At 54.1% G+C, this 15,981-nt stretch overlaps 1 protein-coding gene across 17 annotated transcripts in view; it reads left to right on the top strand.

The window, feature by feature from the left end:
- Positions 1-7,444: 7,444 nt before the first annotated feature.
- Positions 7,445-15,981, top strand: part of Tle3 (TLE family member 3, transcriptional corepressor) — a 45,961-nt gene continuing 37,424 nt past the window's right edge. For 13 of the 17 annotated variants that reach the window (XM_074061959.1, XM_074061954.1, XM_074061956.1 and 10 more), the window contains exons 1-4: positions 7,446-8,596; positions 9,029-9,132; positions 9,538-9,601; positions 10,507-10,551. In XM_074061959.1, coding sequence (XP_073918060.1) covers positions 8,573-8,596; positions 9,029-9,132; positions 9,538-9,601; positions 10,507-10,551 — 237 coding nt within the window. In that variant the 5' untranslated portion in view covers positions 7,446-8,572. Of the gene's footprint in view, positions 8,597-9,028; positions 9,133-9,537; positions 9,602-10,506; positions 10,552-15,981 lie in introns of all 17 variants that reach the window. The other 4 variants (XM_074061961.1, XM_074061960.1, XM_074061945.1 and 1 more) reach the window with 1 other exon arrangement.

Below are 15,981 nucleotides of genomic sequence, written 5' to 3'. Positions count from 1 at the left end.
TGCCCCGGTTGGAGTGGGGGAGGGGATCCTCGTGGCCACTCTCTCCACCTTCCCAACTTTTCCCTGACCATGAACTCTGAAGATCCCAGGACCTCCACAGCGCTCGACTGGGAAACCTGACTGGTTTATGGCTAGAACTGATTCCATTGCCAGCAGACCCAACACTGATCAGAAGGCACCACGTCTACGTGGATGCTGGGAGACCAGCGCCTTGAGTCTTGCTGGTCCTAGATTTCTTCACTTGTCAGAGGAGGAGGAGAAGTTCCCTGCTTTCCATGTGGTGTCTTGTCTGCATAACCATGGACGTGGCCTTTAAGCTGAAAGCACAGACAAAAGGAAAGATACGGTTTTTGTACCTTGCTTCATTCCACAGTTGTTTTTGGTGGGTTAGTTATCAGTCAGGTAACCCCAGAGTCTACCTGCAGCTCGTCCTTCAGTCACACCACCCTCCCCTCGCTCCAGCCCATCCTTCTCTAAGCCCCAGTCTTCCTTCTACAGAATACCCACTTCAGGAAGAGACCCCCCCAAGGGAAAAATGAATATGCTCTTACTGGGTCAGCCCTCCCCACCAAACTCCACACAACCTAATGCTATTTAGCCTTTCACCATAATGTCTTTCAGGAGTAGGCCAACAGCAAATGCTGTCACTACTTCCCAGTGTGACACAGACACCTAGAGGGCTCAGGCCAGCTGTCCTTACTTGTAGGGACTGCCAGGGACTCCCAGGACTTTTCTAGGTTTAGCCCTTCATACAGACATTTTGCTGGGCTTAACTACTCCATCACTAACCTGTAGGGTAGTGTTTAAAGTTGCTGGACCCCTACGTATGATAGCAACGCAGAGCTGGTTGGTTTGAATGACTCATAGAGGGGCCACTGAAAATATAGTGGGCTTTAGAGATTAGAGGCATCTGGGGTCAAAGGGCAGCTCCTGTCCATACTGCACATGTGACGCTACCTTGTGTATTTCAGGTGACTCAGACCCACCATCAGAAACAAGGGGTGTGGGCCAGAGTGGGGCCCCAGACATCTGGGCTCCTCCTCTGGCCTGGATAATTCTTGTGGCATAGGACTCACCCTTGTGAAGTTGGATGCATTAATACCAGCAAAAAGAAAGAAAGAAATGGCACAGATCTCTTAATTAGGACGCTCAATCACTTTAATAAATATTTACCCGGTTCTGGCATGAGGCACAGAAACCCAGGGCCATTAGTCAATAGAGGTCAGCAAAGGGCACCTTGGGTACAGCAGGATGCCATGCAGCTTGACCGCAGGAGGTGTCAGAAAGTGTCCAGTTTCATGGGCCTCCTAGACAGGTGAACAAACACATTCCATGCCTACTCTGTACACCTGCCCCCCACAAAGCCCCAAGAGGACACCAGGGTCTCCTCGTGAACCATTGCCTGAGCTCTGGCTGCCTGAGCTTTCTGGAGGGGCGGTGGCTTCTTTCTCTTTGCCTGCTGGACCACCAGGCAAACAGAATGCCCCCAGTCCTCTGGTGTCTTTTAGCTGGGCCTCTTTGCTGCTGTCTAGAATTCTCTTCTCGATGAAGCCACACGAAGGGTCATACACTATAGGCGGCTTCCCTGACCACAACCCCCACCCTGCTCCCTCGCACTGCACAGATTCTACTGTAAACACCCAGGGCCTCCATTCAGCCAGAAGTGGAGTAGTTTGGTCTTGTGTAAATCCCAAAGGTAAGAGCTTCTTTAGATTCTTCTGGTACTTCCAAAAAAGTCAGTAGGCTTACTGTAACTCTTGGCAGGTAAGCAATCAGGCGCCACTATTTCCATTTTACAGGTATAGAAACTGAGGCCCCCAAGAATGGATTCCTCCCTCCTGACCTTGGTAGCCTTCAGGGACATCCTTTGCTGGATTGGAAGGGTCCTGAGATGGGAATAAGGGTGAGGACAAGGGTCCTAGAGAAACAAGTTCCTAGCTCCCTTCCTGGGGAGCAGATAGCATCGTGCCAGGTGGCAGAACAAAGGAAAGGAAACTCTCCTGTCAGGCTGAGGGGGAAAGGAAAGACTGTGTTAGAAGTATTTGCTCATCCTGGCTCCCTTTGCCCATTGGGATGTCTATCCATCCTGCTGGGCTGAGCTGAAGCTCCACCCTCCCAGGAAGTCTTCCCAGAAGCCCCTTTTCACAACCGGTTTCCCCTCAGAACAATTTGCTTTTGTACTTTTATATACTCACTTCTTGTGGCTTACCTTCTCAGAAGTGCTCTGAACGCCACTGTGGTAGCAGTCAGCTCTTTCCCCACCTCCTCCCACTTTTGGTGGTTAGCTCTGAATTGTCCCGTCCCCACTCTTTCCTTCCTCTCCCCCACGTGCCCCAGGGCTCCAGGGGTAGTAGGGACGTCCAAGATCACCTAAGGACCATGGGAAAGAATGGGTGCTGCAGAGAGGGAGGGGGAGAGAAGGTACTAGGACCTCAGGAGCCTTGCTGAGAACCCGGGGAACCAGTGTTCCCCCTTGGGCTTGGGTACAGATAGAATAAGGGTAGGGTGACTGGTCTGTGCTCCCCTAGGGCTTGGAGGAGGCCCTCTCTCCCCACCCACCCAGGCACTCAGAAAAACGATGGAGGAGTAGAATCCCCTGGCTGGTTCTCCACCATCGTCATGGCTGCCATGCCTAACTACTTCATCCCTTAACGTGCTAGGTCTGTACCAAGCACATCCAGCAGTAAGTCTCCATTGACCCTCCAGGTTTATAGAACGGGAAATGGAGGCTTAGCCAGATTAAATAAATTTCCCCAGGTCACATAGCTGGAACCAGCAGGAGAGTTAGAAGAGGAGATGGGAGACCCTGGGAAGTCCCTCCACCTCCATGAGCCTCTCTGCTTCCTTTCCCAAAAGGAGGTGTCTCCAGAAGAGCTCTGCAGAGGTTTCCTCTGTGACCCCTTAGGGCTGTCTAGACACAGTGGTCCCTCCTGAGTTACATTCCCAGGAAAACAAAGCCAGTGGAGACAGCAAGGTGCGTTTCGCTAACAGTGTGCACTCTTGAGCCGAGTTGCCTGGGTTCAAGTCCACCAGTCACTGAAGTAACCTTAGGCAAGTTATTGTAGCACTGTGTATCAACTGCTTACCTATGAAGCGGCCCGCTCCATTCTTTGTGTGGGGACTAAATGCGTTAACAGTTGTGGAGGGACTTATCTGGTCAGTGGGAGGTAAACACAAACTGCTGTTCTTCCTGCTATGTGGTGGGTGCTTACTTGTGGAGGAAGCTCTGGGATGACTGGAGGATGGAGAGTGGGGGCAAGGGGACAGAATTACAATGGCAAAGTTAAGAATGAGAGGAACCTTATAGAATCCACCAGAGGTGGGGTGGAGAGATTTCTGTCCTCTGGGCAGTTCCAACAAGAGGCCTCAAAAAAAAAAAAAAAAAAAAATCAAAGCCAGCGAAGGCTCTAGGGAAAGGGATGAACCAGAGGTTAACAACCCCACCCAAGACACTGTGATCAGTTCCTCAAATAGGAGACCACAGCCTGGTGGCTGACCAGAGCCAGACTCTCTAATTCCTGGCAAAAGGAGAAAAACATACATTAACAGTCATCCAAACTGCTTGACATTTATTTTTAAAGAACCAGAAGGAAGGCCCTTGGGGCTGGCTGAGATCCTCACCAGTCATCCTGCACCCCAAATGAGGGGCTGGGGAATCTCCACTCTGTAAATCCAGGTCGGGTTTTCGTTTTCACCCGGGTGACTTTTTTTTTTTTTTAATGTGCCAGGAATTCCTCTCCCACGTGGGGTGGACTCCGAGGTACTCAATTAAGCAGCCAATGAAAAGTCAGCTCTCCGGTAGCAAATGACCCTGACACTTCTTGTAACATAAACAGTTGAAACGTTTCCAATTAGAACTGGAGACAGAGACGTTTGAACTCTCTCCACTCCCCTCCTTCTTTAAAATAATTGTCAAGCGCTTTGGACAGGGTGTTGTGTACATGCTGAAAAAAATTTTCTTTCCTCTTTGGGGAGCATAAAAGAAACAACATTTTTTTCTCCTTGTTTTTCATTTGTGGGGTGGCATCGGTGTAAGGGTTACAGTAGTGGCCAGCTTTGAGTTAAGGGGTGCTGGTCTGGTTACTTACCCACCCTGCCCCCTCTTGCTCAGCGTTCAGTCTGCCCTAGCAGCCAGACCCTCAGAAAGGGCTAGGAGTGAATTAATGAACGAACAAATGAATGAATGAATGAAGTCTTTCCTTCAGCAAATTCTGAGCTTGTGCAAGGAAAGGAGCCTCTGAGGTTGGCTGTCCAGCCGGCTGCTCTGGATTCCAATTCTGACCTCTCTGCCTGGCTTGGGGCATAGTTCTAAGCTTGCACAACCTGTCTTTTTCTACTCTATAAAATGGGCCACCGGCCAGGCCAATTCCCTAGGGAGTGAGGTGAGGCCGAAGAGCGTGGGGCCTGGGTAGCAGTGGCCTGCCTGTACCTATTAAGCGCGGAAGGGCTTTTCCTCCTTACTGCGTAGCGTGCTTCTACAGCCCGGCTTTGCCGTGGAGGCGGCGCTCTGCAAAGCCACCTCTTGTCAACCGCAGCCACCGACTCCAGCAGTTTGTCAGTCCGGGTGCTGGCGCAGGGCTAGCAGGTGAACTGGATGTGGGTCTGTCCTGCAAGAGCACGCTGTCTCGTGGGGTCCCCTGGAGCACCCCAGTCGGGGCCTGAGAGCGCAGACCCGAGACAGAGGTGCTAGGCTTTTCTGTACACAGTCGGCGTGGACTCGACCTGGAAGCCCGGGTCTCCCCCGCCGCCAGCGGGTGGGCGCCGTCAGAGCCAGGCGGAGGGAGACGCAGAGTGGGAGACCCGGCGAGGCGCCGCGTCCCTGGCATCTTGAAGGCATTGTGTTTAATAAATCTGGGCGAGACGCACACCCAGTCTCTCCCCCACCCCACCCCCGCCCCCGGCTCCTCTTGGCTCCCAAATCGAGACCTGCTGTAGAACCCCCAGTTTAAGGGGTCTTAAAAACCCCTGCACTTTGATTAGCAGCTTCAAAGAGATCCCTTTAAAGTTCCCCCTTCTCCGCATTCCCACCTCCCCTCCGTCTTTACAGGCCACCCCTCCCCCTTTACTGCTAGACTTCCAGAGGACAACAAAACACTAAATGCAAGTTTAAAGGGGGTGGGGGGAAGTCTTCAGACTTCTTCCTGAACGTGGGCCGCAGAAATTACCTATTTCAGGCTTGCGCAGGAGTCGGAACGCCGTGGAGTTTGGGTTTTCTTTTCCTTTCTTCTCTTTTTTTTTTGTTTTTCTTTTCTTTCTTTTTTTGGGGGGGGTTTGTGTGTGTGTGTTTTTACCTTTTATTATTTAAATTGATACGTTTCATTACTAGGGAGAAAAATAAAATATTCCTTTGATACACAAAATCAAATTGATATTTAGCCTCTGCTTACTTTTTTATGCATGGCTCCTTTATACCACATGGTAGTGACAGATTGTTTGAGCTGGAAGGAAAAGCCATTCAAAGCTAATTAAGCAGCCATTCCAAGCACTATTTGCAAGCGGGAGGCTCAGAAGCCTCGGCATTTGTCAGCGCTCCCCCACCCCGCGTGGTTTTGATTGACAGCTCTGGCCTAGGACTGATAGCACCTGAAAGCTTCACCAATCAGGAGTACAGTGATCCTATGCTTGCATGTGATTGGTCTTTCTGGCTTACTGGGGGTGTGGCCTGCGGTCCCCACGTGGGGAACGCAGCGAGAAAAGGGAGGGGCAAGTAAGAAGCGGGTGCGCCCACCCGTGACGTAAAGGGGAGGGCAGAAAAGGGGGAGGGGAAAAGGAAGCTCCAAAGAGGAGCCATTTTGTGTCTAATGAATGCTGCGGCCAGATGCTCGCATCTGTCGAGCCGGCTTCTCCCTACTCCCCCCACCTTTCGGTGCGCGCCGCACACGATTTATGTTTTTATCTAAGAGAATAAATAAATGAAGAGAGGAGCGCGGTTGGGGCAGGCGGCCGGAGCGAGCGCGGAGAGGTTAAGTTCAGAGGCGGGCGCTCACGTGTAACTCCCTGCGCACCGGCCTCCGCGCTCCCGCTCGCTCTCAGCTTCTCATTAAGATGCAAAAGCGAACCTCCGGCTCCTAATGAGGGGAAAATATAGATCCGGGGACGCGCGGCCGGCTCGCGCGTCCCCGCCGCCGCCCCGGGGTGCGTGCGTGCGAGCCAGCTCGCGGAGAGGCCGGGGAGGGACCCGAGGGGCACCTGGGCCAATCGCCCGGCGATGCCTTTCCGAGGACCGCGTGCACAGGCTGTCAGTCTGCCCTGATGTTACCCCGAGCGCAGGAGACCGAGGCTATCGGTTTTCGGGCAAACTGGTCCCGGAATCCGGTGGCCTGGGCGACCGCTCGGGGAGTCCGTGAGGCGCGGAGTAGGGGTGCGCGAGGCACGCGCGGGAGGCGGGGGAGCGTCTGAGCCTCCGGGGCGTCGAGGCCGGCGACAGAGACGCCGCAGGCGGCTGCCAACGTGGTGGTATTGCCTGGAGCAGGCCGAGTAAACCCGATCTGAGCTCGGAGCTCCCAGGTCGCAGCCGGGAGGGCTCTGACCCTTTCCTTTCGCCACTCCCTCGGGTCAGGAGCGCAGTGAGGAGCCCGCCAAGCAAGGTTGCGGGCAGGACGTCGCTGTCCCCACGGGGAAGGAACCCTGAGTGGGGCTAGCCGCGAACTGAGCCTGTTGTTCGCGGGCAGCCGGGCCTTCCATCTGCGCTGCCCGCCACGCCAGAGCTCCTCAGACTTCCCCTCGCAGGCAGCCGCTGCGCATCAGAGGCGCTGTTTATTTGGCTTTCTGAAAAGAAGGCGAATGAACAAAGAAGGAAAGCTGGGGGCTAATGGAGGGGGGCAGGGAGGGAGTAAAGGAAGGGACCCCCTCAGTTCCGAACAAAACATTTAAAGGTCGGAGGCAACTTTGGGAACCACCATTTTATCGGTCCTAAATCTTGTGAAGTGAAAACATTAAAGTGACAAGTGATTTTGTTTGTTTATAGTATCTAATTGGGCTGCTTTGCAGACCTAATGAGATTAGAGGGAAAAATCGTTCGCCGCCACTGCAGAATAAACTGATACATTACTACCAGCCACAGGTTTTGAGGATTGTACAGCTTGTCTTTTTTTCTTTTGTTGTTATTCTTCTGTCTTCTATCTTCCCCCCTCCCGCCAAATAATTATTTGCTAGCAGATCGTGGGAAAAAAAAAAGAAAGGGAAAAAACCCTTAGCAGCCCAGGACTATAATATATATCTATTTATTATATGTCTTTCGGTTAATTCCTGATCTGAGGAGCGCTGTTTTTCACTCCCATGCGAAAGTCACCAGCGGGTAGGGCCTGATTGCTACTTTTCATGCATAGTTTTAGACACAAGAGGGCATTGTGACGTCGCGCCCGGCAGCGCCCAGTCGCAGGCCGAGCCCTGCCGCCCCACGTGGGTGCTCCGCGCTCTCATTGGCCAGCGCTGAGCGAAGCTGCCACATTATTTTGTTACTTTTCAGTCCCTATTTGGAACTGCTCTCGCGGCAGTTCAGACCTCGTGCTCGTCCCCCTGGCCTGTCTGTGTGTGGTATCCGCGGGTCCGAGGCACTTTTTTTGGTGTGTGTATGTGTGTGTGTGTTGAGTGCGTGTGTTTGAGTGCGTGTGTTTTGGGGGCTTGTCGGGTCGCGGAAAGGAGAGCCGGGCCGAAGGGAAAGGAAGCCGCAGAGCTCCCGGTCTCGGCTGTGTCTCCCCTCCAGCGATCTCCTGCCTGCGCTCTCAGAGGCGGCAGCGACGGTGGCTCTGAGCGCTCCTCGCTGGGGACGCGGCGCTCGGACTACCGGCAGCGAGGACCCCATTGCGGAGGCTTTTCCTGCCCGCTGGAGTTACGATGCCAGGGTGGTTGATTTTCACCTACTGAGCTCGGAGTTCCTCCCCGGCCCTGGGAAGGGCTTGCAGCGGCGGCGGCGGCGGCGGCGGCAGTAGCAGACGGAACAGCAGGCGCTCCTCTCCGTGGGGGGGCGTCGAAGCGCCCGCGCCGGGCTCCAGCCCTCACCCTCGGCGCTCCAGCCGCCCCGAGCCACCACCTCGGTGCCTGTCTCCTCCCTCTTCTCGCTTGAACCCCCGGCTCAGCTGCCTCTGGGATCGGACCCGCGCACCCCGGATACTTGGGGCTGCCCTGGCGCGCCCCCCTCCAGGCTCAACGCTCTGAGTGATCCAGCGAGGCACCGCGCTCGCCCCGGGAGGGGCGGCCGGCCTCCGGACCCCGTGCTGGACCCACCGGGGAGCCGACGATGTCCACGCAGCCCCGGGATCTGACGCTGTCGACACAGCTCGGGGAAGGCGGCTGGCCGCAGCCCGCCGAACCCTAGGCGCACAAAGCCCGCGCCCGCCGCCGGCCTCGGCGCCCGCCGACGACTTTGCCGCCTGCTCCGCGGCTCTTTGTCTCCACTTGGGGCGGGCGCCCGACTCTGGGATTTCGCTGCGAGAGCGGGCTGGGGGGGCCGGGGGCGAGCTCTCGGTTCCCCGGCCGCCCCCCGCTCGGGCTCGGCTCCCCCCTCCCCCGCACCTCCCCGGCGCGGGCTTTCGGCGTTTCCACGCTCTCGGAATCACGACCCCTCCCTGCCATGTATCCGCAAGGCAGACATCCGGTGAGTAATCGCAACTCGGTTTATTTAAGCATCTATCATGGCAGGGTAAACGAGGCAGTCTATCTGGCACCTCCATGTCGCTTGTTGCTACCTTTATGGTGTGCGCTCACACAAAGGGGCCTGGTTGGGGGGCGCCGTTGAGAGCCGAGGGTAATTGCGCCCGAGTGGCTGGGGGCGGCCTGCCCTCCCCCTCCCCCAAGTCTCCCAACTCGCCGGGCGAGTCTCCCCGCCCGCGCCCTACTTGGGAATGGGAGCCCGCTGCCACTGCGGAGGGTCGGGGCGCCCCCTCCCCTCCGTCAGGGAGCGGAGAAACTTGCTGGGAAGGAACTGGGCCGAGAGGTGGCCTTTCTGGTGGCCCCGCGGGGAGGGCCGAGGCCGCGGGGAGCGCGTCTCATGCCCCCGCCCTCCCTGTCTCGTCCCCGCGGGCTCCAGGCTCCCCCCCATCAGCCCGGGCAGCCGGGATTTAAATTCACGGTGGCGGAGTCTTGTGACCGGATCAAAGACGAATTCCAGTTCCTTCAAGCTCAGTATCACAGGTAAGGCGGGCGGGGGCGCCCCGGGCTGGCGGGGAGGCGGCACGGATGGCTCCTGCCACCCCCGCGGGGACTCAGGGGCTGCGACCCCAGGCGGCGGGGCGGCTGGGCCTCCGCCTTTTGTTTCCCCTTTCCGTGCGCGCCACTTTAACCCTTGGTGGCCCGCAGCTGCGGGGCTCCGGCGCCACCCCCGGGGAGGGTCGGGGTCTCGTGCCAGCGGCCCGGCAAGTCCGCTGGCCCGGCCGTGGGAAGTTTCCAGTTGTCTCAGCCCCCCTTAACGGTGTCTGGGTAATGGGGTACCCCCTGGGGGTCAGGGAAGTGGAGATGGCGGCTCTCAGCGGCCCTTGGGTCGGGCCCTGCGGAGGCTGTGCGGGCGCCAGGCCTGAGCGGCTCCTCCTGCCCTCGTAGCCTCAAAGTGGAGTACGACAAGCTGGCGAACGAGAAGACGGAGATGCAGCGTCATTACGTGATGGTGAGAGGGCCGGGGAGCCGCGCGCGGCGGCGGGGAGGGCCGGGCAGGGCGCCGGCCCCGCGGGGCCCCGCCGCAGGGCAGCCCGCGGGAGGGCACCCTTCGCCTGCTTCCCCCGGCCGGCCCTCCCCTTGGAGGCGGGCCGCGAGAGGACGGGCAGACCGAGAAACCCACATTCCAGACCCGGGACCTCGGCACCACCTTTGTGCAGCTGTAATTTGCGCTTTGAAGGTTTCCCGGAGGGTTGGCTGCCCTAACTTGGCTAGTAAGATAGGATTGGATCAGCCCGGGGCTAAAAAATCTCTCCTGGAGACCGCCTGGGGGTGTTTGGAAACTTTTTTGTCCTGTGATGCAGCCAGAGTGGGGCAGAAGTGCCCTCCTTCCCTCTGGGGGTTTCTGAGGAGTGGAGGAGCCTTTTACAGCTCTCTGCCTCCCCTCCCCTCCCCAGGGATCCCTGGCTGAGAGTTTGGACCCTAGCTGGACCATCATCTATCTCCCCTTTGTCCAGCACCTTAGGCCTTCCCTTTGCAAGAGGACACAGGAGGCACTTAAGTGACTCCCCTCCACACAGTACTAAATGGACTCTCAGAGGGCCCAGTGTACACACCATTCCTTGCTGAGCCCGCACCTTGTATAAACAGGATATAGGGACGCAGTGCTCGTGGGAGGGCCCAGCCTTTCTTACTACTGTGTGTAGTGTTGTGTTGAGACAAACACTCGCCCACTCGCTGCCCATGTCAGCTCTTAAACCTCTCCCTGTAGGCTGCCTTTGGGGTTTGACTTAAACTTCTGTGACCAATGTGTCATAAAAGTATGACTTGATGTAAACCTTCACAACAAGAACACTGATTTTGAGAAATGAGCAGATTTCTGTGATGTCTGTTAACGGGAATTCTTTTTACTTTTAGTACTATGAGATGTCCTATGGTTTGAACATTGAAATGCACAAACAGGTAAGTGCTTTTCTTTCTAAGAGATGTATTTCATGAAAAAAGAGTGAAATTATTTTTCATTCTTCTCAGATAAAAGACGTATCTGAGTGGACTTGTTTGGTCCCTTCTTGTTTGAAAAGGAGCCCAGTTCTTCTGTTGCTCCCACTTGGAGGGTGTGAGTGGTTCCAGTCCTTGAAGTGCCAGGTGCTGAGGCCTTGCTGATTCTTGGACTGGATGTCTTGAGGTTTTAGCCTTGGAGTTTGCGAAATTAGGCCTGATGTTGAATCTTGGTGGAGGATAAAGGTCTGTTTATAGATCCTGAGAACCTAGTGGTGGCTGGCTGCTTTTATCTGTTTTAATATCAAATTCTCAAGAGGAGATAACAGGGGCTTTTGTTTGTTTGTTTCTTTTCTTGCAAAAAAAATGTGATGTGCTGCCTCGATAAGATTAAACTTTAAGGACTTTTAAAAGCCAGCCTGAGCTGTCGAAATGTAAGGGAATGAAGTCATCAACGACTTAAAAACATAAAACCAGAATGACACGCACCTAATGTAATGCCTTATATTTAAGGCAACTTTCCCATCCCTGTCTTAATTTGAAGGTGGCCGTGTCCCCATTTCACAGAAGAAGCTGAGGCTCAGTGGTGAAGTCACTTGCCCAGGGACAGCCTCCCCAGGCCTTTTGAGATTGCTGGAGGTTGAGATCAGCTTTGAAATCCTGAAGTCAAACCAGTTTAGCTAGTGTGGTGTCCTTTGATGGATATGTAAACTACCTGGTATTGTCACTCTTCTAATAACAGTATACCTCAAACCAAGCAAATACAAACACCCTTTATCTCCGTGCATATCAGTAACCAGTCCTGGGCTGGGCAGAGCTGTGGGAGAGGCCTGTCTGTGTATTTGTGTTCCAAGGAGAGGCTGCCTCTAATTTGGCTTGGTGGATGATTAGCATTGACTTGGCACACATAAATGGCACAGGCCCGGTTGTTCTTTTTAACAATTGGTGTTTTTGAAATCTCAGAAGGCTGTTGACTCAATCTAGCCTTTGGTGACCGTGACGTGAATGGATTTTCTGCTCTAAATTAACAGTCGTTTACAAGGTTTAAATTTTGCTCTTTAAAGGGGCAGGACTCAAGGCAGGTGAGAAGGGCAGGTGACCTGGGTTAGTTAGTGTGCAGATTCTTGCCCGCTCCAGTGGCTTTGTATAGAGCTCTTTGAATCTGCAGTTTTCTCTCCCTCCTGGAGGGAGCCCCACTGATGGGTGAGGGGCAGCCAGAAAGGGGCCTGGGTTTATTGAGCAGTGTGGGAAGCCAGCTTGTGGCTTCCTGAGGGATTACTGTTCCCCAGGAAGGCGCATGAAGGCTGCCACATTTTCACTTCTTGGTCCACAGAGATAATAAACAGACCCTGCTTTCTATGTAAGGAAGGTTTTCCTGGGAAGAATAGAGTTAGGTTCTGCCCCGCACTGACCAAGTCTGGTTAGCTCAGGAAGAATGCATGAAATGGGGCTGGGGTCCCAGATGTTTCAAGGTCTTTGGGATACAATAACACATAGGTACCACTTCCTTTCTCTGCCCTACCTTTTTTTTTTTTTTTTTTCCTTGGCACTTAGTATCTTGGGTGTGTTTAAAAGAGGGTAATTGCACCCAGGTTTAAAATTTATAGCAGCAGTTATTCTAAGAGCTTTGTAATTAAGGTGTAATATGTCGTTGCATGTTGAGGTCTACAAGGTGGTGTTCCCCATGTCTGTGAGTGAATGCTTCCTTGGCACCAAGAAACAACCTTGGCTGGCAGAGCAAAACTGTTCCCTGAATCCCCGGGACACTTTCAGCCCAGAAGGGTTAAACATCTTAACGTTGGTGGTGGGGTTGTACAAAGAGCAGCTGTGTGCATCTGGGATTCCTGGCTGTTCCCCAAACAGAGCTGTTAGGGAGAGAATGCCTGAGGTTTGGCCGCATTGTCTACTTAAATCAATCCTGTCAGTTGCCAGTGGTGGGTACAGGGAGTGTTCGCCCTCTTTTTATAGGGTGGGGAAACCCAAGCTTCGGTGGGGGGTGGGGGGGGGGTCAGGAGGGCAGAGCTAGAACTCAAATCACAGCCTGTGGATTCTGCAGCTTCTCACCTTTGCCTTCCAGCCCCTTCCCAGCATGCCTGCGTGTGCTCTGGGTTGGGTGAGATCACCCTGTGGCTGTATAGGAACAAAGAGTCAAGGAGGTGAAGAAACCCTGTGCCCAGAAATGCAACCCTGCAACCCTGACCTAATGGTGCTGGCTACTCCCTAGGTGTGCGAGGTTCTGTAGAAGAAAGCCCAGCCACTAATTGTAGTGTGGGTCTTGGGTGCATTTGGCGGATGGTGGTTAGGCCTGAGCAAACAAGTTTATCAGCTGACCTGTTTAGCGGTTGACTGGTGTTTTATCTGCACACACAATCAAGTGACTGGAGTGCCTGAATTATTCATGCCGCGTCCTGCCCTCTAGACTTGACTGTTCGTGTGATTACATCTGCCTGGAACAAACAGGCAGGATTCTTCATCTTTAAGCAGACGGCTGGGGGGTGGGACCAGCATCTACAACTAGCACCTTGGGAAGTGCAGGGGGCGGGCCTCAGCACCCCCCCACGCACATACACACACACTACCCCACACTGCATTTTTTTTATTTTATTTTTAAAAAGCTCCTTTTCTCTGGCTCTATGGGAAATGCCAATTAACTGGGAACCTCAAGTTCTACCAGATGGGCTGAGTACTGACAGAGAGCAGCTGATGAGGTGTGTCCAGCTTGCTTTTATTTTATTGGGAGGTTAAACTCTGTGGCTGGCTGGCTCCTTCCCCGTTTCTCTGTCTCCCTCTCTCCTTTTTCCAAGCTGTCAAATCCCAAAGAAGTAATAAATGGTTTCTCTTCCTACTCTTCTGCCTTCCTCCCTAATTATGGTAAAGCACAGATTGCAGAATCACAGGCCTGCCCTGGGACTCGAGGAGGTCACTGCCTCCTCCAGGCTCCTGCTTCCAGGCAGAATGTCAAGGGTGATTCAGTGAGGCCAGGATGGTGAGGATGGCTGACCAGCTCCTCACTTCCTATCTAGTTACTGCTGTGGCCCTCCAGTGTCAGCCACAAATGACAAAGGCAACTTAGAACTGGGCTCCTGAACAACCTGTGCGTGGGCTTGGAGGCTGGTCCTGCGAGACGCTGGCAGGTTGCCCTTTCACCCTCTGTCTGTGAACCCTGGTGTTTGCAATGCACACTTGAGGTGTTTTGGTTTGGGAGCAACATTGTGCCAACACCTGATGGTCCATGTTTGTCTGTAAACCGAACAACCCAGTTTCTTCTGGAGTCAGGGACCTGGAAGATTCCTTTGGCTAGTTACCAGTGAGGAAACTGAGGCCCAGAGAAGAGGGAGCTGGTGTACCTAGACATGCAGCTCCACCGAAGCGGTAAGACTGCCACTGCAAGCTTCTCTCCCAACCCCAGGGCTCTTGTTGGCAAGACTCCAGAAGCGAAGAGCACTCTAGTCTTTAATGACTACTGCTTCACTCTGTGTTATTAGCCAGAGAGGCTCAGGCAGCAAACCTGGCTCCCTCAAAGCCCAGAAAGCCCCATTTTAGGTGGAGTAACCATATCAACCGAACCCTCTGTGTCCACAGCCTTGGCCCCAACCACCAGCCATTTGCACAACTAATGATTTGATGTATAGTAATAACACAAAATGTATTACTGGCAACCCCAGAGGGCAAGTTCACAGACAGGTAAGGGTGTAAAACCAGTGAATTTTTTACCTGAGCCACACCACGGTGGCCGTAAACACGGGGCTGAAGGGAGACATAGGAAACCTCCACTTGTCAGTGCCCCCTGTCTCTTAGAGTCTCTCACCTTAGTTGGATGGGCTCAGGCTGAAGACCTTTGGGCCAAACAGCTTGAACTTCTGGATTGCAGCGCAGGTGTAGGGGGCTAGAAGCGGCTCCCCGGGGTGCAAGAAGGTGGGACCACCCTCAAGGATGAAGGGGACACAGGTCCTTATACTAGGACAGTGCCCTAGGGTTGAAGCGTGAAGTTTATTTTTTTTGTTGGAGTGTTGGCAGCGAAGAACCCCTTCCGCCCGCTTCCGCTCCCTGGAGTAGACGCATCACCTCCTAGGTCGTGCCCGCTCAGTTAACTGGATTCTGTCCTCACTCACCTTCTGGGACTGCTGAGCTCAGAGTGTCCTCCACTCTGTCCTGTCCAGCTGGAGGGAGGCTGCCCACCCCTGGAGACCGCCTCCCCGTCACCAGGCTTCTGTGGAAACTTTGCCCGAGTCGTGTGGACTGGGACTTCTGTGCTGCTTACACATAGGACTATTGAGATGCCCCTAGGAGATGCTCCCTGTCCTTACATGTCGAAAAGCCTGAGCCTGTGAGAACCTGGCTCATTCTACCTTTCCATGGACTCACGGGGCCTTGGAGGGCTCTGAGCTGCTCCTGTTCTTTTGGTCTTCTTCCTCCCATTCCCAGAAAGGGTCAAGTTTAGAGAGGTGCTTCGTTTCCATTTTGTTGAAGGAATAAGGCAGCCAAGAAATAGATACTCTTTTCCTTTCTGCGTAGGGGAGTGTTTTTCTGTCTCGTACAAAATCTGAGGTCGCCAGAGGCCAGAAGGTGACAAAGTCACTGGGCCAGGCTTTCCCCTGAGATGTGGCTCTGGCTTCCTCATGTTACCTTATTTTGGAGCTGTGGAGGAAGCCCCTCTGCCAAGTTCCCTGGCTCGCAGCAGGGCAAAGGTGCTCAGTGAACACAGTGGGTTTTTCTTCTCTCAAACTTAGCGGTTGTCTGTGGTGGCGTTCCGTGTCCCCATCTGAGTCCTGTGAGCGAGAAGTGGGGATTTTAGTCCTGGGCTGGCTGCTGCTCTTGCAGGTTGCCTCCTGTGGCATGGCATGTCCTCATCAGTGAAATGAGGGGCTGGATTCCTTCCCAAAACGATTATTAGGGGCCTGGGAAGTGCCTGGTGCGGGCTGGGCTTGGTTACACAACTGAACAAGACACCATTCCCTCTGCTGGGGAGTCAGCCATGTAAATAAGTAATTGCTGGGTGGTGAGGTAAGTGCTAAGGTAGCACTGTGACACGCTTGCTTCACTCTCTTTTTTTTCTTGCGGTACTGGGTCTTGAACTCAGGTCCTACACCTTGAGCCACTCTACCAGCCCTTTTTTTTGATGGGTTTTTTTGGGATAGGAGTTCATGAACTATTTGGGTGAGATGGCTTCGAAGCACGGCCCTCCTGATATCTGCCTCCTGAGTAGCTAGGATTCCAGGCCTGAGCCACTGGCACCAGCTTGCTTCAGTTTTTCTGGGAAAGGGAAATCAGTCAGGTCAGAGAGGATCTCACTGCAGAAGGCTGGTACTTGGAGTGCAGATTTTATTTATTAGGCAGAGCCAGCAGCCGAGGATACTCCAGGTGACAGCAGGTCCTGGGCTGGCTTCGAGGTAT

Source organism: Castor canadensis, chromosome 19 (assembly GCF_047511655.1).
Source record: "Castor canadensis chromosome 19, mCasCan1.hap1v2, whole genome shotgun sequence".
Taxonomy (NCBI): domain Eukaryota; kingdom Metazoa; phylum Chordata; class Mammalia; order Rodentia; family Castoridae; genus Castor; species Castor canadensis.
Note: the sequence above shows the minus strand (reverse complement) of the source record. Positions and strands in the feature narration are given on the sequence as shown.